Here is a 22058-nt window from a genome sequence, read left to right as displayed (position 1 = left end):
TCAATGTGGAGGCTATATACAGGGTGTTATGGTACAGAGTCAATGTGGAGGCTATATACAGGGTATTACGGTACAGAGTCAGTGTGGAGGCTATATACAGGGTATTACGGTACAGAGTCAATGTGGAGGCTATATACAGGGTGTTATGGTACAGAGTCAATGTGGAGGCTATATACAGGGTGTTACGGTACAGAGTCAATGTGGAGGCTATATACAGGGTGTACCGGTACAGAGTCAATGTGGAGGCTATATACAGGGTGTTACGGTACAGAGTCAATGTGGAGGCTATATACAGGGGGTACCGGTACAGAGTCAATGTGGAGGCTATATCCAGGGTGTTACGGTACAGAGTCAATGTGGAGCCTATATCCAGGGGGGTACCGGTCCAGAGTCAATGTGGAGGCTATATACAGGGGGTACCGGTACAGAGTCAATGTGGAGGTTATATACAGGGGGTACCGGTCCAGAGTCAATGTGGAGGCTATATACAGGGGGTACCGGTACAGAGTCAATGTGGAGGTTATATACAGGGGGTACCGGTCCAGAGTCAATGTGGAGGCTATATACAGGGGGTACCAGTACAGAGTCAATGTGGAGGCTATATACAGGGGGTACCGGTACAGAGTCAATGTAGAGGCTATATAGAGGGGGGTACCTGTACAGAGTCAATGTGCAGGGGCACCGGTTAGCTGAGGTAATAATATGTACATGTAGTAGAGTTATTCAAGTGACTATGCATAGAGGATAACAACAGAGAGTAGCAGCCGTGTGTAAAAGAGGGGGGGGGGGGTAATGCGAATAGTCTGGGTGGCCATTTGATTAGGTGTCTTATGGATTGGGGGTAGAAGCTGTTTAGAAGCCTCTTGGACCTAGACTTGGTGCTCTGGTACTGTTTGCCATGTGGTAGCAGAGAGAACAGTCTATGACTTGGGTGGCTGGAGTCTTTGACAATTTTTAGGGCCTTCCTCTGACACCGCCTGGTATAGAGGTCCTGGATGGCAGGCAGCTTTGCCCCAATGATGTACTGGGCCGTTCGCATTACCCTCTGTAGCGCCTTGCGGTCGGAGGCCGAGCAGTTGCCATTCCAGGCGGTGATGCAACAAGTCAAGATGCTCTCGATGGTGCAGCTGTTGAGGATCTGAGGACCCATGCCAAATCTTTTCAGTCTCCTGAGGGGGAATAGGTTTTGTTGTGCCCTCTTCACAACTCTCTTGGTGTACTTGGACCATGATAGTTTGTTGGTGATGTGGACACCAAGGAACTTGAAGCTGTCAACCTGCTTCCATTGCAGGACATAGAAACACAATCAATTGATAAACTAAATATTGAACAATTATTTTTATGCAGATGGTTTGAATAGACAATCGATCATGCAGAATGCAGCCAGTGTTTGGCCCTCGCATTTTTTTGTTTGAAAAATATGAAATCATTCTACAGAAATATGATCTTATTTACCTTTGGACTCTCTTTTAGAAATACCCAGTTCCAACATTTCCACACAGCAAATGAGGGTGTTTTGGTTACCATATAAGGTGAATGTAGGGGGTTTTGGTTACCATATAAGGTGAATGGAGGGGGTTTTGGTTACCATATAAGGTGAATGGAGGGCGTTTTGGTTACCATATAAGGTGAATGGAGGGCGTTTTGGTTACCATATAAGGTGAATGGAGGGCGTTTTGGTTACCATACAAGGTGAATGGAGGGGGTTTTGGTTACCATATAAGGTGAATGGAGGGCGTTTTCCAGGCGTGGTTACCATATAAGGTGAATGGAGGGTGTTTTCCAGGCGTGGTTACCATATAAGGTGAATGGAGGGCGTTTTCCAGGCGTGGTTACCATATAAGGTGAATGGAGGGCGTTTTCTAGGCGTGGTTACCATATAAGGTGAATGGAGGGTGTTTTCCAGGCGTGGTTACCATATAAGGTGAATGGAGGGCGTTTTCCAGGCGTGGTTACCATATAAGGTGAAAGGAGGGCGTTTTCTAGGCGTGGTTAACATATAAGGTGAATGGAGGGTGTTTTCCAGGCGTGGTTACCATATAAGGTGAATGGAGGGCGTTTTCTAGGCGTGATTACCATATAAGGTGAATGGAGGGCGTTTTCCAGGCGTGGTTACCATATAAGGTGAAAGGAGGGCGTTTTCTAGGCGTGGTTACCATATAAGGTGAATGGAGGGTGTTTTCCAGGCGTGGTTACCATATAAGGTGAAAGGAGGGCGTTTTCTAGGCGTGACCATATAAGGTGAATGGAGGGCGTTTTCTAGGCGTGGTTACCATATAAGGTGAATGGAGGGTGTTTTCCAGGCGTGGTTACCATATAAGGTGAATGGAGGGCGTTTTCTAGGCGTGGTTACCATATAAGGTGAAAGGAGGGCGTTTTCTAGGCGTGGTTACCATATAAGGTGAATGGAGGGCGTTTTCCAGGCGTGGTTACCATATAAGGTGAATGGAGGGTGTTTTCTAGGCGTGGTTACCATATAAGGTGAATGGAGGGTGTTTTCTAGGCGTGGTTACCATATAAGGTGAATGGAGGGCGTTTTCTAGGCGTGGTTACCATATAAGGTGAATGGAGGGCGTTTTCTAGGCGTGGTTACCATATAAGGTGAATGGAGGGCGTTTTCTAGGCGTGGTTACCATATAAGGTGAATGGAGGGCGTTTTCTAGGCGTGGTTACCATATAAGGTGAATGGAGGGCGTTTTCTAGGCGTGGTTACCATATAAGGTGAATGGAGGGCGTTTTCTAGGCGTGGTTACCATATAAGGTGAATGGAGGGCGTTTTCTAGGCGTGGTTACCATATAAGGTGAATGGAGGGCGTTTTCTAGGCGTGGTTACCATATAAGGTGAATGGAGGGCGTTTTCTAGGCGTGGTTACCATATAAGGTGAATGGAGGGCGTTTTCCAGGCGTGGTTACCATATAAGGTGAAAGGAGGGCGTTTTCTAGGCGTGGTTACCATATAAGGTGAATGGAGGGCGTTTTCTAGGCGTGGTTACCATATAAGGTGAATGGAGGGTGTTTTCCAGGCGTGGTTACCATATAAGGTGAATGGAGGGCGTTTTCTAGGCGTGGTTACCAGCGCACAAATATAGTATGGCTCTGAATTATAAATTAAAACATGGTTATATGTTGCGCGCGACAGTTTGATAAATCACAATAATTTGCGGCGCTTGCAAATCTTACAATCTCCACGTAATTTAGTAAGACCTAATTTAGTAAATTTAATAAGACCTAATTTAGTAAATTTGCACAGTTAATACATTAGGCCCAACATCTTAACCAAATTGAAGACTTATGGGAGATTCTGGAGCGACGCCTGAGACAGTGTTTTTCACCACTATCAACAAAGCACCAAGTGATGGAATTTATCTTGGAAAGAATGATGTCACATCCCTCCAATAGAGTTCTAGACACTTGTAGAATTCATGCCAAGGAGCTTTGAAGCTGTTCTGGCAACTCGTGGACGACCATAAAAGACCTGCAGCCTCACACTAGGCATAGGCTATTGTTATTTACTGCTACTCTTTAATTATTTCTTATTCTTATCTCTTACCTTTAAAAAAAATATATATATATATTTTTTTTTCTTAAAACTGCATTGTTGGTAAAAGGGCTTGTATAAGGGGACGGCAGGGTAGCCTAGTGGTTAGAGCGTTGGACTAGTAACCGAGAGGTTGCAAGCTCAAATCCCCAAGGTACAAATCTGTCGTTCTGCCCCTGAACAGGCAGTCATGTTCCTAGGCCGTCATTGAAAATAAGAATTTGTTCTTAACTGACTTGCCTAGTTAAATAAAGGTTAAATAAAGGTTAATAAGTAAGCATTTCACAGTAAGGTCAACGCCCTGTTATATTCGGCGCATGTGACAAATAACATTTGATTTGACACGTAACTACGAAGTCCTATTTCACAGTTGTCGCCTTGTCCGAGATCATTCTATGCTTTACACACCGTCCCAGTGCACCACTTCTCTACATCACACAGCTGATTATGGAGACATTATACGGTTCGTGATAACGGACATTATACCCACCAGATCACAGACATGTTTTTGGCGACCACATTATGGAGTCATGAAAGGACACTATTAGCTGGCTGATGAAAGGATTCAATTGGATGGGGGGGGGGGGGGGGTGGCGGTTGGAGCAGAAAGATGTTTATAGCCTTTAGCCCAGAGACATTAGAAATACATCTGTCTGTGTTCACGTGCGTGAGTGTGTGCGTGTGTGCACCAACCTGTGTGTGTGTGTGTGTGTGTGCACCAGCGTGAGTGTGTGCGAGTGTGTCATTATAATACACCTCCCATCTGTCTGAAGCCTCCTGGGTTTAGAGGGAAATATCATCATTACAGTCAGTCAGACCAATAGGACCCTGGACTCTCAGACGGGGCTGGCTGAATGAGTCTCATAACCCAGACAGTCAGACCACTAGAACGCTGGACTCTCAGACGGGCCTGGCTGAATGAGTCTCATAACCCAGACAGTCAGACCACTAGAACCCTGGTCTCTCAGACGGAGCTGGCTGAATGAGTCTCATAACCCAGACAGTCAGACCACTAGAACCCTGATCTCTCAGACGGAGCTGGCTGAATGAGTCTCATAACCCAGACAGTCAGACCACTAGAACCCTGGTCTCTCAGACGGAGCTGGCTGAATGAGTCTCATAACCCAGACAGTCAGACCACTAGAACCCTGGTCTCTCAGACGGAGCTGGCTGAATGAGTCTCATAACCCAGACAGTCAGACCACTAGAACCCTGGTCTCTCAGACGGAGCTGGCTGAATGAGTCTCATAACCCAGTCAGTCAGACCACTAGAACCCTGGTCTCTCAGACGGGGCTGGCTGAATGAGTCTCATAACCCAGTCAGTCAGACCACTAGAACCCTGGTCTCTCAGACGGGGCTGGCTGAATGAGTCTCATAACCCAGTCAGTCAGACCAATAGGATCCTGGCCTCTCTACTAGCTGGAATGAAATGTAATTTATAACTGAATGGAAGCTGATTTCTGAGGAGTGAATTATTAATGTTGTATTTGAAATGTCTTTGTGCTTTTACTTTGTCAGTTGAAGTGGAGTTAAATTAGACCAATATTTTAGCAGCTTGAAAAAAATGGTTTCAATAACTGGTTAACAACCCACACACAACCCATACACAACCCATACACAACCCATACACAACCCATACACAACCCATACATAACCCACACACAACCCACACACAACCCATACACAACCCATACACAACCCATACACAACCCACACACAACCCACACACAACCCACACACAACCCACACACAACCCACACACAACCCATACACAACCCATACACACAACCCATACACAACCCATACACACAACCCATAAACACAACCCATACACAACCCATACACAACCCACACACAACCCATACACAACCCATACACAACCCATACACAACCCATACACAACCCATACACAACCCACACATAACTCATACACAACCCACACACAACCCATACACACAACCCATACACACAACCCATACACAACCCATACACAACCCATACACACAGCCCATACACAACCCACACACAACCCATACACAACCCATACATAACTCATACACAACCCATACACAGCCCATACATAACTCATACACAACCCATACACAACCCATACACAACCCATACACAGCCCATACATAACTCATACACAACCCATACACAACCCATACACAACCCATACACAACCCATACACAACCCATACATAACTCATACACAACCCATACACAACCCATACACAACCCATACACACAGCCCATACACAACCCACACACAACCCATACACAACCCATACATAACTCATACACAACCCATACACAACCCATACATAACTCATACACAACCCATACACAACCCATACACACAGCCCATACACAACCCACACACAACCCATACACAACCCATACATAACTCATACACAACCCATACACAACCCATACACAACCCATACACACAGCCCATACACAACCCACACACAACCCATACACAACCCATACATAACTCATACACAACCCATACACAACCCATACATAACTCATACACAACCCATACACAACCCATACACAACCCATACACAGCCCATACACAACCCACACACAACCCATACACAACCCATACATAACCCATACACAACCCATACATAACTCATACACAACCCATACACAACCCATACACAACCCATACACAACCCATACACAACCCATACACACATACACAACCCATACACACAGCCCATACACAACCCACACACAACCCATACACAACCCAAACATAACTCATACACAACCCATACACACAACCCATACACAACCCATACACAACCCACACACAATTACACACAACCCATACACACAACCCACACACAACCCATACACAACCCATACACAACCCACACATAACTCATACACAACCCATACACACAACCCATAAACACAACCCATACACACAACCCACACACAACCCATAAACACAACCCATACACACAACCCACACACAACCCATACACAACCCACACATAACTCAGACACAACCCATACACACAACCCACACACAACCCATACACAACCCACACACAACTTAAACACAATCACACACAACCCATACACAACCCACACATAACTCACACACAACTTACACACAACCACACACAACCCAAACACACAACCCACATACAACCCATACACAACCCATACACAACCCACACACAACTTACACACAATTACACACCACCCATACACAACCCATACATAACCCGTACACAACCCACACATAACTCATACACAACCAATACACACAACCCACACACAACCTACACATAACTCATACACAACCCATACAAACAACCCACACACAACTTACACACAATTACACACAACCCATACACAACCCACACATAACTCATGCACAACCCATACACACAACCCATACACACAACCACACACAACCCAAACACACAACCCTACATTTTCTACTATCCTCACCAGCTACGCTATTATTCCACGGGTTCTGGTCAACTCTAGTAACCTGTAGACGATAGGTTCTGGTCAACTCTAGTAACCTATAGGCAATAGGTTCTGGTCAACTCTAGTAACCTATAGGCAATAGGTTCTGGTCAACTCTAGTAACCTGTAGACGATAGGTTCTGGTCAACTCTAGTAACCTGTAGACGATAGGTTCTGGTCAATTCTAGTAACCTGTAGACGATAGGTTCTGGTCAACTCTAGTAACCTATAGGCAATAGGTTCTGGTCAACTCTAGTAACCTATAGGCAATAGGTTCTGGTCAATTCTAGTAACCTGTAGACGATAGGTTCTGGTCAACTCTAGTAACCTGTAGACGATAGGTTCTGGTCAACTCTAGTAACCTGTAGACGATAGGTTCTGGTCAACTCTAGTAACCTGTAGACGATAGGTTCTGGTCAACTCTAGTAACCTGTAGACGATAGGTTCTGGTCAACTCTAGTAACCTGTAGACGATAGGTTCTGGTCAACTCTAGTAACCTGTAGACGATAGGTTCTGGTCAACTCTAGTAACCTGTAGACGATAGGTTCTGGTCAACTCTAGTAACCTGTAGACGATAGGTTCTGGTCAACTCTAGTAACCTGTAGACAATAGGTTCTGGTCAACTCTAGTAACCTGTAGACGATAGGTTCTGGTCAACTCTAGTAACCTGTAGACAATAGGTTCTGGTCAATTCTAGTAACCTGTAGACGATAGGTTCTGGTCAACTCTAGTAACCTGTAGACGATAGGTTCTGGTCAACTCTAGTAACCTGTAGACGATAGGTTCTGGTCAACTCTAGTAACCTGTAGACGATAGGTTCTGGTCAACTCTAGTAACCTGTAGACGATAGGTTCTGGTCAACTCTAGTAACCTGTAGACGATAGGTTCTGGTCAATTCTAGTAACCTGTAGACGATAGGTTCTGGTCAACTCTAGTAACCTGTAGACGATAGGTTCTGGTCAACTCTAGTAACCTGTAGACGATAGGTTCTGGTCAACTCTAGTAACCTGTAGACGATAGGTTCTGGTCAACTCTAGTAACCTGTAGACGATAGGTTCTGGTCAACTCTAGTAACCTATAGGCGATAGGTTCTGGTCAACTCTAGTAACCTGTAGACAATAGGTTCTGGTCAACTCTAGTAACCTGTAGACGATAGGTTCTGGTCAACTCTAGTAACCTGTAGACGATAGGTTCTGGTCAACTCTAGTAACCTGTAGACGATAGGTTCTGGTCAACTCTAGTAACCTGTAGACGATAGGTTCTGGTCAACTCTAGTAACCTATAGACGATAGGTTCTGGTCAATTCTAGTAACCTGTAGACGATAGGTTCTGGTCAACTCTAGTAACCTGTAGACGATAGGTTCTGGTCAACTCTAGTAACCTGTAGACGATAGGTTCTGGTCAACTCTAGTAACCTGTAGACGATAGGTTCTGGTCAACTCTAGTAACCTGTAGACGATAGGTTCTGGTCAACTCTAGTAACCTGTAGACGATAGGTTCTGGTCAACTCTAGTAACCTGTAGACAATAGGTTCTGGTCAACTCTAGTAACCTGTAGACAATAGGTTCTGGTCAACTCTAGTAACCTGTAGACAATAGGTTCTGGTCAACTCTAGTAACCTGTAGACAATAGGTTCTGGTCAACTCTAGTAACCTGTAGACAATAGGTTCTGGTCAACTCTAGTAACCTGTAGACAATAGGTTCTGGTCAACTCTAGTAACCTGTAGACGATAGGTAATGATCAATTCTAGTAACCTGTAGACGATAGGTTCTGGTCAACTCTAGTAACCTGTAGACGATAGGTTCTGATCAATTCTAGTAACCTGTAGACGATAGGTTCTGGTCAACTCCAGTAACCTGTAGACGATAGGTTCTGGTCAACTCTAGTAACCTGTAGACGATAGGTTCTGGTCAATTCTAGTAACCTGTAGACGATAGGTTCTGGTCAACTCTAGTAACCTGTAGACGATAGGTTCTGGTCAACTCTAGTAACCTGTAGACGATAGGTTCTGGTCAACTCTAGTAACCTGTAGACGATAGGTTCTGGTCAACTCTAGTAACCTATAGACGATAGGTTCTGGTCAACTCTAGTAACCTGTAGACGATAGGTTCTGGTCAACTCCAGTAACCTGTAGACGATAGGTTCTGGTCAACTCTAGTAACCTGTAGACGATAGGTTCTGGTCAACTCTAGTAACCTGTAGACGATAGGTTCTGGTCAACTCTAGTAACCTATAGACGATAGGTTCTGGTCAATTCTAGTAACCTGTAGACGATAGGTTCTGGTCAACTCTAGTAACCTGTAGACGATAGGTTCTGGTCAACTCTAGTAACCTGTAGACGATAGGTTCTGGTCAACTCTAGTAACCTGTAGACAATAGGTTCTGGTCAACTCTAGTAACCTGTAGACAATAGGTTCTTGTCAACTCTAGTAACCTGTAGACAATAGGTTCTGGTCAACTCTAGTAACCTGTAGACGATAGGTTCTGGTCAACTCTAGTAACCTGTAGACGATAGGTTCTGGTCAACTCTAGTAACCTGTAGACGATAGGTTCTGGTCAACTCTAGTAACCTGTAGACGATAGGTTCTGGTCAACTCTAGTAACCTGTAGACGATAGGTTCTGGTCAACTCTAGTAACCTGTAGACGATAGGTTCTGGTCAACTCTAGTAACCTGTAGACGATAGGTAATGATCAATTCTAGTAACCTGTAGACGATAGGTTCTGGTCAACTCTAGTAACCTGTAGACGATAGGTTCTGATCAATTCTAGTAACCTGTAGACGATAGGTTCTGGTCAACTCTAGTAACCTGTAGACGATAGGTTCTGATCAATTCTAGTAACCTGTAGACGATAGGTTCTGATCAATTCTAGTAACCTGTAGACGATAGGTTCTGGTCAACTCTAGTAACCTGTAGACGATAGGTTCTGGTCAATTCTAGTAACCTGTAGACGATAGGTTCTGGTCAACTCTAGTAACCTGTAGGCGATAGGTTCTGGTCAACTCTAGTAACCTGTAGACGATAGGTTCTGGTCAACTCTAGTAACCTGTAGACGATAGGTTCTGATCAATTCTAGTAACCTGTAGACGATAGGTTCTGATCAATTCTAGTAACCTGTAGACGATAGGTTCTGGTCAACTCTAGTAACCTGTAGACGATAGGTTCTGGTCAATTCTAGTAACCTGTAGACGATAGGTTCTGGTCAACTCTAGTAACCTGTAGGCGATAGGTTCTGGTCAACTCTAGTAACCTGTAGACGATAGGTTCTGGTCAACTCTAGTAACCTGTAGACGATAGGTTCTGGTCAATTCTAGTAACCTGTAGACGATAGGTTCTGGTCAACTCTAGTAACCTGTAGACGATAGGTTCTGGTCAACTCTAGTAACCTGTAGACAATAGGTTCTGGTCAACTCTAGTAACCTGTAGACGATAGGTTCTGATCAATTCTAGTAACCTGTAGACGATAGGTTCTGGTCAACTCTAGTAACCTGTAGACGATAGGTTCTGGTCAATTCTAGTAACCTGTAGACGATAGGTTCTGGTCAACTCTAGTAACCTGTAGGCAATAGGTTCTGGTCAACTCTAGTAACCTGTAGACGATAGGTTCTGGTCAATTCTAGTAACCTGTAGACGATAGGTTCTGGTCAACTCTAGTAACCTGTAGACGATAGGTTCTGGTCAACTCTAGTAACCTGTAGACGATAGGTTCTGGTCAACTCTAGTAACCTATAGGCGATAGGTTCTGGTCAACTCTAGTAACCTATCGACGATAGGTTCTGGTCAACTCTAGTAACCTGTAGGCAATAGGTTCTGGTCAACTCTAGTAACCTGTAGACGATAGGTTCTGGTCAATTCTAGTAACCTGTAGACGATAGGTTCTGGTCAACTCTAGTAACCTGTAGACGATAGGTTCTGGTCAACTCTAGTAACCTGTAGACGATAGGTTCTGGTCAACTCTAGTAACCTGTAGACGATAGGTTCTGGTCAATTCTAGTAACCTGTCGACGATAGGTTCTGGTCAACTCTAGTAACCTGTAGACGATAGGTTCTGGTCAACTCTAGTAACCTGTAGACGATAGGTTCTGGTCAACTCTAGTAACCTGTAGACGATAGGTTCTGGTCAACTCTAGTAACCTGTAGACGATAGGTTCTGGTCAACTCCAGTAACCTGTAGACGATAGGTTCTGGTCAACTCCAGTAACCTGTAGACGATAGGTTCTGGTCAACTCTAGTAACCTGTAGACGATAGGTTCTGATCAATTCTAGTAACCTGTAGACGATAGGTTCTGGTCAACTCTAGTAACCTGTAGACGATAGGTTCTGATCAATTCTAGTAACCTGTAGACGATAGGTTCTGATCAATTCTAGTAACCTGTAGACGATAGGTTCTGGTCAACTCTAGTAACCTGTAGACGATAGGTTCTGGTCAATTCTAGTAACCTGTAGACGATAGGTTCTGGTCAACTCTAGTAACCTGTAGGCGATAGGTTCTGGTCAACTCTAGTAACCTGTAGACGATAGGTTCTGGTCAACTCTAGTAACCTGTAGACGATAGGTTCTGATCAATTCTAGTAACCTGTAGACGATAGGTTCTGATCAATTCTAGTAACCTGTAGACGATAGGTTCTGGTCAACTCTAGTAACCTGTAGACGATAGGTTCTGGTCAATTCTAGTAACCTGTAGACGATAGGTTCTGGTCAACTCTAGTAACCTGTAGGCGATAGGTTCTGGTCAACTCTAGTAACCTGTAGACGATAGGTTCTGGTCAACTCTAGTAACCTGTAGACGATAGGTTCTGGTCAATTCTAGTAACCTGTAGACGATAGGTTCTGGTCAACTCTAGTAACCTATAGACGATAGGTTCTGGTCAACTCTAGTAACCTGTAGACGATAGGTTCTGGTCAACTCTAGTAACCTGTAGACGATAGGTTCTGATCAATTCTAGTAACCTGTAGACGATAGGTTCTGGTCAACTCTAGTAACCTGTAGACGATAGGTTCTGGTCAACTCTAGTAACCTGTAGACGATAGGTTCTGATCAATTCTAGTAACCTGTAGACGATAGGTTCTGATCAATTCTAGTAACCTGTAGACGATAGGTTCTGGTCAACTCTAGTAACCTGTAGACGATAGGTTCTGGTCAATTCTAGTAACCTGTAGACGATAGGTTCTGGTCAACTCTAGTAACCTGTAGGCAATAGGTTCTGGTCAACTCTAGTAACCTGTAGACGATAGGTTCTGGTCAATTCTAGTAACCTGTAGACGATAGGTTCTGGTCAACTCTAGTAACCTGTAGACGATAGGTTCTGGTCAACTCTAGTAACCTGTAGACGATAGGTTCTGGTCAACTCTAGTAACCTATAGGCGATAGGTTCTGGTCAACTCTAGTAACCTATAGACGATAGGTTCTGGTCAACTCTAGTAACCTGTAGACGATAGGTTCTGGTCAACTCCAGTAACCTGTAGACGATAGGTTCTGGTCAACTCTAGTAACCTGTAGACGATAGGTTCTGGTCAACTCTAGTAACCTGTAGACGATAGGTTCTGGTCAACTCTAGTAACCTGTAGACGATAGGTTCTGGTCAATTCTAGTAACCTGTAGACGATAGGTTCTGGTCAACTCTAGTAACCTGTAGACGATAGGTTCTGGTCAACTCTAGTAACCTGTAGACGATAGGTTCTGGTCAACTCTAGTAACCTGTAGACGATAGGTTCTGGTCAACTCTAGTAACCTGTAGACGATAGGTTCTGGTCAACTCCAGTAACCTGTAGACGATAGGTTCTGGTCAACTCCAGTAACCTGTAGACGATAGGTTCTGGTCAACTCTAGTAACCTGTAGACGATAGGTTCTGGTCAACTCTAGTAACCTGTAGACGATAGGTTCTGGTCAACTCTAGTAACCTGTAGACGATAGGTTCTGGTCAACTCTAGTAACCTGTAGACGATAGGTTCTGGTCAACTCTAGTAACCTGTAGACAATAGGTTCTGGTCAACTCTAGTAACCTGTAGACAATAGGTTCTGGTCAACTCTAGTAACCTGTAGACAATAGGTTCTGGTCAACTCTAGTAACCTGTAGACGATAGGTTCTGGTCAACTCTAGTAACCTGTAGACGATAGGTTCTGGTCAACTCTAGTAACCTGTAGACGATAGGTTCTGGTCAACTCTAGTAACCTGTAGACAATAGGTTCTGGTCAACTCCAGTAACCTGTAGACAATAGGTTCTGGTCAATTCTAGTAACCTGTAGACAATAGGTTCTGGTCAACTCTAGTAACCTGTAGACAATAGGTTCTGGTCAACTCTAGTAACCTGTAGACAATAGGTTCTGGTCAACTCTAGTAACCTGTAGACGATAGGTTCTGGTCAACTCTAGTAACCTGTAGACGATAGGTTCTGGTCAACTCTAGTAACCTATAGACGATAGGTTCTGGTCAATTCTAGTAACCTGTAGACGATAGGTTCTGGTCAACTCTAGTAACCTGTAGACGATAGGTTCTGGTCAACTCTAGTAACCTGTAGACAATAGGTTCTGGTCAACTCTAGTAACCTGTAGACAATAGGTTCTGGTCAACTCTAGTAACCTGTAGACAATAGGTTCTGGTCAACTCTAGTAACCTGTAGACAATAGGTTCTGGTCAACTCTAGTAACCTGTAGACGATAGGTTCTGGTCAACTCTAGTAACCTGTAGACGATAGGTTCTGGTCAACTCTAGTAACCTGTAGACGATAGGTTCTGGTCAACTCTAGTAACCTGTAGACGATAGGTTCTGGTCAACTCTAGTAACCTGTAGACGATAGGTTCTGGTCAACTCTAGTAACCTGTAGACGATAGGTTCTGGTCAACTCTAGTAACCTGTAGACGATAGGTAATGATCAATTCTAGTAACCTGTAGACGATAGGTTCTGGTCAACTCTAGTAACCTGTAGACGATAGGTTCTGATCAATTCTAGTAACCTGTAGACGATAGGTTCTGGTCAACTCTAGTAACCTGTAGACGATAGGTTCTGATCAATTCTAGTAACCTGTAGACGATAGGTTCTGATCAATTCTAGTAACCTGTAGACGATAGGTTCTGGTCAACTCTAGTAACCTGTAGACGATAGGTTCTGGTCAATTCTAGTAACCTGTAGACGATAGGTTCTGGTCAACTCTAGTAACCTATAGGCGATAGGTTCTGGTCAACTCTAGTAACCTGTAGACGATAGGTTCTGGTCAACTCTAGTAACCTGTAGACGATAGGTTCTGATCAATTCTAGTAACCTGTAGACGATAGGTTCTGATCAATTCTAGTAACCTGTAGACGATAGGTTCTGGTCAACTCTAGTAACCTGTAGACGATAGGTTCTGGTCAATTCTAGTAACCTGTAGACGATAGGTTCTGGTCAACTCTAGTAACCTATAGGCGATAGGTTCTGGTCAACTCTAGTAACCTGTAGACGATAGGTTCTGGTCAACTCTAGCAACCTGTAGACAATAGGTTCTGGTCAACTCTAGTAACCTGTAGACGATAGGTTCTGGTCAACTCTAGTAACCTGTAGACGATAGGTTCTGGTCAATTCTAGTAACCTGTAGACGATAGGTTCTGGTCAACTCTAGTAACCTGTAGACGATAGGTTCTGGTCAATTCTAGTAACCTGTAGACGATAGGTTCTGGTCAACTCTAGTAACCTATAGACGATAGGTTCTGGTCAACTCTAGTAACCTGTAGACGATAGGTTCTGGTCAACTCTAGTAACCTGTAGACGATAGGTTCTGATCAATTCTAGTAACCTGTAGACGATAGGTTCTGGTCAACTCTAGTAACCTGTAGACGATAGGTTCTGGTCAACTCTAGTAACCTGTAGACGATAGGTTCTGATCAATTCTAGTAACCTGTAGACGATAGGTTCTGATCAATTCTAGTAACCTGTAGACGATAGGTTCTGGTCAACTCTAGTAACCTGTAGACGATAGGTTCTGGTCAATTCTAGTAACCTGTAGACGATAGGTTCTGGTCAACTCTAGCAACCTGTAGACAATAGGTTCTGGTCAACTCTAGTAACCTGTAGACGATAGGTTCTGGTCAACTCTAGTAACCTGTAGACAATAGGTTCTGGTCAACTCTAGTAACCTGTAGACGATAGGTTCTGGTCAATTCTAGTAACCTGTAGACGATAGGTTCTGGTCAACTCTAGTAACCTGTAGACGATAGGTTCTGGTCAATACTAGTAACCTGTAGACGATAGGTTCTGGTCAACTCTAGTAACCTATAGGCAATAGGTTCTGGTCAACTCTAGTAACCTATAGGCAATAGGTTTTGGTCAACTCTAGTAACCTGTAGACAATAGGTTCTGGTCAACTCTAGTAACCTGTAGCTAGAGGAGATAGGTGAGGTAGATGATAACTACTTAGCAGTAGCTAATTACAACATAACCCAGTCAGCTGTAACTGAACATGAAACAATGTTTGATATCTTTCCATCTCTCTATTTCCCTTCTCTACAGTGGGAGGAGATAGGTGAGGTAGATGAGAACTATGCTCCGATCCACACGTACCAGGTGTGTAAAGTGATGGAACACAACCAGAACAATTGGCTCCAGACCAACCTCATCCTCAACGAGGGGGCTCAGAGGGTGTTTGTGGAGCTACAGTTCACCCTGAGGGACTGTAACAGCCTTCCGGGTGGCGTGGGTACCTGCAAGGAGACCTTCAACATGTACTACTATGAGTCTAACGACGAGGAGGGGAGGAACCTCAGGGAGAGCCAGTACTCTAAGGTAGACACCATCGCTGCTGACGAGAGCTTTACGGAGTTAGACCTGGGAGACAGAGTGATGAAGCTGAATACAGAGGTTAGGGATCTGGGACCGTTGACGAAGAAGGGGTTCTACCTGGCGTTTCAAGACCTGGGAGCCTGTATAGCGCTGGTTTCTGTCAGGGTGTTCTATAAGAAGTGTCCCTTCATAGTGAGGAACCTAGCTCAGTTCCAGGACACTATTACAGGTTCGGACTCCTCCCAGCTGCTGGAGGTGGCTGGAAACTGTGTCAACAACTCGGTGGCGGAGGACCTACCCAGGATGCACTGCAGCGCAGAGGGGGAGTGGCTAGTGCCCATCGGGAAGTGTGTGTGCCAGGCGGGGTTTGAGGAAGTGAATGACAGTTGTCAAGGTATGTACTGAATCAAATTGTTTATACACACGAGCAGGGACGGAACATAAAGATCTTAGGCCCTGGCCAGCAAGTATAACATTGACGTCCAAAATATGTTCCATGCGATGTTTGAAAAGACAGAATTTCATGGGCTAGTTTGGTACATTTTCTCCTAACCCTGTCTGAAAATTACTAGCCTCAGGCTTGCGGGCTAGCTACATTTCAACCCCATGCGTACCAGTATGGAATATGATGACATGGGTAAGCTAATGGAATGTGTTCACATCATAATAAGGACAGGCATTGACAACCACATTATTACACTTGAAATGTTTTTCTCCTAATGAACAATATCATCATTTATCCTATGTTATAGCTGTCATGGTGGCTTTGATGATAACAAGGAAACTGTTAGCTAGCTATAGGCTATCAACCATAATCACTGCACAGAAGAAGTGATCGGGGTGAAGTGAGTGAACATCTACCTCTCTCTACGTGTGTGTGTCTCTTGATTGACTTTGTGTGTCTTTTTTTATTATTATTTCACCTTTATTTAACCAGGTCGGCCAGTTGAGAACAAGTTGTAATTTACAACTGTGACCTGGCCAAGATAAAGCCAAGCAGTGCAACACAAACAACAACACAGAGTATCACATAAATGTACAGTCAATAACACAATAGAAACGTCTATATACTTTGTGTGCAAATGTAGTACGATTAGGGAGGTAAGGCAATAAATAGGCCCTAGTGAAATAGCGAAATAATTACAATTGAGCATTAACACTGGAGTGATAGCTGTGCAGATGATGATGTGCAAGTAGAGATACTGGGGTGCAAGAGAGCAAAATAAATAACAATATGGGATGAGGTAGTTGGATGGGCTATTTACAGATGGGCTATGTACAGGTGCAGTGTTATGTAAGCTGCTCTGACAGCTGATGCTTAAAGTTACTCAGGGAGATATATCTCCAGCTTCAGTGATGTTTGCAATTCATTCCAGTTATTGCAGCAAAGAACTGGAAGGAAAGGCAACCAAAGGAGGAGTTGGCTTTGGGGATGACCAGTGAAATATACCTGCTGGAGCACGTTCTACGGGTGGGTGTTACTATGGTGACCAGTGAGCTGAGAGGTGTAGAAGCACGGTGGCTAGGAACAACTCCCTAGACATGCCAAAACCTAGGAAGAAACCTAGAGAGGAACCAGGCGATGCGAGGTTTCGTCTCTGGTGGCACCAGTTAAGCCAGATGAGGTCTCCACATGTGTGGGGGTGGGACAAAAGAGCTATCTAAGGTGAGTGGGAATGAGGGCTCTACAGTGAAATAATACAATTAGGACTAGCCGAGACAGGCATAACAAGGCATATTAACATTAGAGAGAGGCTTAAAGCAGTCACAGATGCTAACTTTTAACATTAAGTTCCTTGCTCAGAACATGAGAACGTATGAAAGCTGGTGGTTCCTTTTGACATGAGTCTTCAATATTCCCCGTTGAGAAGTTCTAGGTTGTAATTATTACAGGAATTATAGGACTATTTTTCATTTGTATTTCATATTCCTTTGACTATTGGATGTTCTTATAGGCACTATAGTATTGCCAGCCTAATCTCTGGAGTTGATAGGCTTGAAGTCATAAACAGCGCTGTGCTTCAAGCATGCTAAGAGCTGCTGGTAAACGCAGTAAAGTGCTGTTTGAATGAATGCTTATGAGCCTGCTGCTGCCTACCACCGCTCAGTCAGACTGCTCTATCAAATATCAAATCATAGACTTAATTATAATATAATAAACACACAGAAATGCGAGCCTTAGGTCATTAATATGGTCAAATCCGGAAGGGCTAGAAGGCTGGTGACGTCGAACGCCGCCCGAACAAGGAGAGGAACCGACTTCGGGGGAAATCGTGACAACTGCTGCATATACCCTGACTCTGCTTGCACGGAACTAAAGAGAAGGGACACAATTTCCCTAGTTAATATTGCCCGCTAACAGTAATTTATTTTAACTAAATATGCAGGTTTAAGAATATATACTTCTGTGTATTGATTTTAAGAAAGGCATTGTTGTTTATGGTTCGGTACATTGGTGCAACGACATTTTGCTTTTTTCGCAAATGCGCTTTTGTTTAAGTCATCACCCATTTGGCGAAGTCGGCTGTGATTCGATGATAAATTAACAGACACCGCATTGATTATATGCAACGCAGGACATGCTAGTTAAACTAGTAATATCATCAACCATGTGTAGTTAATTAGTGATTATGTTAAGATTGATTGCTTTTTATAAGGTAAGTTTAATGCTAGCTAGCAACTTACCTTGGCTCCTTGCTGCACTCGCATCAACAGGTGTTTAGCCTGCCACGCAGTCTCCTCGTGGATTGCAATGTTAGGCGTCCAAAAATCCCGATTACCGATTGTTATGAAAACTTGAAATCGGCCCTAATTATTCGGCCATGCCTGTTAATTGGTCGACCTCTAGTGTTGTGTTGTGTCTGATGTGGTGCTGTGTTGTGTCTGATATCTGGTGTTGTGTCTGTTGTGGTGCTGTGTTGTGTCTGATATCTGGTGTTGTGTCTGATATCTGGTGTTGTGTCTGATATCTGGTGTTGTGTCTGATATCTGGTGTTGTGTCTCATATCTGGTGTTGTGTGGTGTCTGATGTGGTGCTGTGTTGTGTCTGATATCTGGTGTTGTGTCTGTTGTGGTGCTGTGTTGTGTCTGATGTGGTGCTGTGTTGTGTCTGATATCTGGTGTTGTGTCTGATATCTGGTGTTGTGTCTGATATCTGGTGTTGTGTCTCATATCTGGTGTTGTGTGGTGTCTGATGTGGTGCTGTGTTGTGTCCGATGTGGTGTCTGATATCTGGTGGTGTGTGGTGTCTGATGTGGTGCTGTGTGGTGTCTGAAATCTGGTGTTGTGTGGTGTCTGATATCTGGTGTTGTGTCTGATGTGGTGCTGTGTTGTCTGATATCTGGTGTTGTGTGGTGTCTGATATCTGGTGTTGTGTCTGATGTGGTGCTGTGTTGTGTCTGATATCTGGTGTTGTGTCTGATGTGGTGCTGTGTTGTGTCTGATGTGGGGCTGTGTGGTGTCTGATGTGGGGCTGTGTGGTGTCTGATATCTGGTGTTGTCTGATGTGGTGCTGTGTGGTGTCTGATATCTGGTGTTGTCTGATGTGTGGCTGTGTGGTGTCTGATGTGGTGCTGTGTTGTGTCTGATGTGGTGCTGTGTGGTGCCTGATATCTGGTGTTGTGTGGTGCCTGATATCTGGTGTTGTGTGGTGTCTGATATCTGGTGTTGTGTGGTGTCTGATATCTGGTGTTGTGTCTGATGTGGGGCTGTGTGGTGTCTGATGTGGTGCTGTGTGGTGTATGATGTGGTGCTGTGTTGTGTCTGATATCTGGTGTTGTCTGATGTTGTGTGGTGTCTGATATCTGGTGTTGTCTGATGTGGTGCTGTGTGGTGTCTGATGTGGTGCTGTGTGGTGTCTGATATCTGGTGTTGTCTGATGTGGGGCTGTGTGGTGTCTGATATCTGGTGTTGTCTGATGTGGGGCTGTGTGGTGTTGGATGTGGTGCTGTGTGGTGTCTGATGTGGTGCTGTGTTGTGTCTGATATCTGGTGTTGTCTAATGTTGTGTGGTGTCTGATATCTGGTGTTGTCTGATGTGGTGCTGTGTGGTGTCTGATGTGGTGCTGTGTGGTGTCTGATATCTGGTGTTGTCTGATGTGGGGCTGTGTGGTGTCTGATATCTGGTGTTGTCTGATGTGGGGCTGTGTGGTGTCTGATATCTGGTGTTGTGTCTGTTGTGGTGCTGTGTTGTGTCTGATGTGGTGTCTGATATCTGGTGTTGTGTCTGACGTGGAGCCAAACTGTCTTGTTGTCTCCCTCTCTTTCAGAGCCAACAGCTTTACTCCGGTTTCCATGGTTACCACAAAATACCTCTCGGCTGTGTCTGTCTCTTTGAAGAAAATGTTACATTTGACAAAGTATCTGTTTGTCCTCAGTTAGCTTGTTAGGTGGGTAGGGGCAGGTGTTAGGTGGGTAGGGGCAGGTGTTAGGTGATGAACTAGACTGTACCCTGACCCTTTCAGTTAAACACATTCATAGTAGACCTATTTAAAAGCCTTTCCTAGCATTTATTAGGGTAATATTATATATTCATATTATAATATTATTATCAATATTTTATAGTTGATATTAAAATACAATGGCAAGACAAAGTATGTGAACCCTTTGGAATTACCTGGATTTCTGATTGAATATGTTCATAAAAACAACAAACAAACACATTGTGCTTAAACTAATAACACACAAATTATTGTATTTTTCTTGTTCATATTGAATACATAATTTAAATATTCACTGTGTAGGTTGGAAAAAGTATGTGAACCCCCCTAGGCTATTGACTTCTCCAAAAGCTAATTGGAGTCAGGAGTTAGCTAACCTGGAGTCCAACCAATGAGACGAGATTGGAGATGTTGGTTAGAGCTCCCTTTCTCTATAAAAAAACACTCACAAAATGTGAGTTTTCTATTCACAAGAAGCATTGCCTGATGTGAACCATGCCTCGAACAAGAGAGATCTCCGAAGACCTAAGATTAATAATTGTTGACTTGCATAAAGCTGGAAAGGGTTACAAAAGTGTCTCCAAAAGCCTTGATGTTCATCAGTCCACGGTAAGACAAATTGTCTATAAATGGAGAAAGTTCAGCACTGTTGCTACTCTCCCTAGGAGTGGCCATCCTGCAAAGAGGACTGCAAGAGCACAGCGCAGAATGTTCAATGAGGTTAAGAAGAATCCTAGAGTGTCAGCTAAAGACACACAGAAACCTTTGGAACATGCTAACATCTCTGTTGACGAGTCTACGATACGTAAAACACTGAACAAGAATGGTGTTCATGGGAGTACACAACGGAAGAAGCCACTGCTGTCCGAAAAAAACATTGCTGCAGGTTTGAAGTTTGCAAAAGAGCACCTGGATGTTCCACAACGCTACTGGCAAAATATTATGTGGACAGATGAAACTACAGTTGAGTTGTTTGGAAGGAACACAAAACACTATGTGTGGAGAAAAAAAGGCACAGCACACCAACATCAAAACCTCATCCCAACTGTAAAGTATGGTGGAGGGAGCATCATGGTTTGGGGCTGCTTTGCTGCCTCAGGACCTGGACAGCTCGCTACCATCGACAAAAAAATGAACTCCCAAGTTTATCAATACATTTTGCAGGAGAATGTTAGTCTATCTGTGCGCCAATTGAAGCTCAACAGAAGTTGGGTGATGCAACAGGACAACGACCCAAAACACAGATGTAAATCAACAACAGAATGGCTTCAACAGAAAAAAATACGCCTTCTGGAGTGGCCCAGTCAGAGTCCTGACCTCAACCAGATTTGAGATGCTGTGGCATGACCTCAAGAGAGCAGTTCACACCAGACATCCCAAGAATATTGCTGACCTGAAACAGTTTTGTAAAGAAGAATGGTCCAAAATTCCTCCTGACCGTTGTGCAGGTCTGATTCCCGACTACAGAAAACGTTTGGTTGAGGTTATTGCTGCCAAAGGAGGGTCAACCAGTTATTAAATCCAAGGGTTCACGTACTTTTCCCACCCTGCACTGTGAATGTTTACACCGTGTGTTCAATAAAGACATGAAAACGTATAATTGTTTGTGTGTTTATGAGTTTAAGCAGACTGTGTTTGTCTATTGTTGTGACCTAGATGAAGATCAGATCAAATTGTATGACCAATTTATGCAGAATTCCAGGTATTTCCAAAGATTTCACATACTTTTCCTTGCCACTGTAAATAATGATTATTCATGTATTTATCTGTAGGGTTTAAAGGACTATTATTCCACTCTATTTGATTTCAAACTCATTCATAGGCTC

At 43.9% G+C, this 22058-nt stretch overlaps 1 protein-coding gene and 1 long non-coding RNA gene across 3 annotated transcripts in view; one reads left to right on the top strand and one right to left on the bottom strand.

Annotated features, from left to right (window-relative positions):
* Positions 1-22058, bottom strand: part of LOC149979060 (uncharacterized) — a 519908-nt gene that overhangs the window by 214717 nt on the left and 283133 nt on the right. The window lies entirely within an intron of this gene.
* The window catches only part of unm_sa34860 (un-named sa34860), a 180599-nt gene that overhangs the window by 23431 nt on the left and 135110 nt on the right, over positions 1-22058 (top strand). For both annotated transcript variants that reach the window (XM_036936733.2, XM_090191544.1), the window contains exon 3: positions 15525-16188. In XM_036936733.2, coding sequence (XP_036792628.2) covers positions 15525-16188 — 664 coding nt within the window. The remainder of the gene's footprint in view (positions 1-15524; positions 16189-22058) is intronic.

The sequence above is a fragment of the Oncorhynchus mykiss genome, chromosome 12 (assembly GCF_057628025.1).
Source record: "Oncorhynchus mykiss isolate SJ-2025 chromosome 12, ASM5762802v1, whole genome shotgun sequence".
Taxonomy (NCBI): domain Eukaryota; kingdom Metazoa; phylum Chordata; class Actinopteri; order Salmoniformes; family Salmonidae; genus Oncorhynchus; species Oncorhynchus mykiss.
Note: the sequence above shows the minus strand (reverse complement) of the source record. Positions and strands in the feature narration are given on the sequence as shown.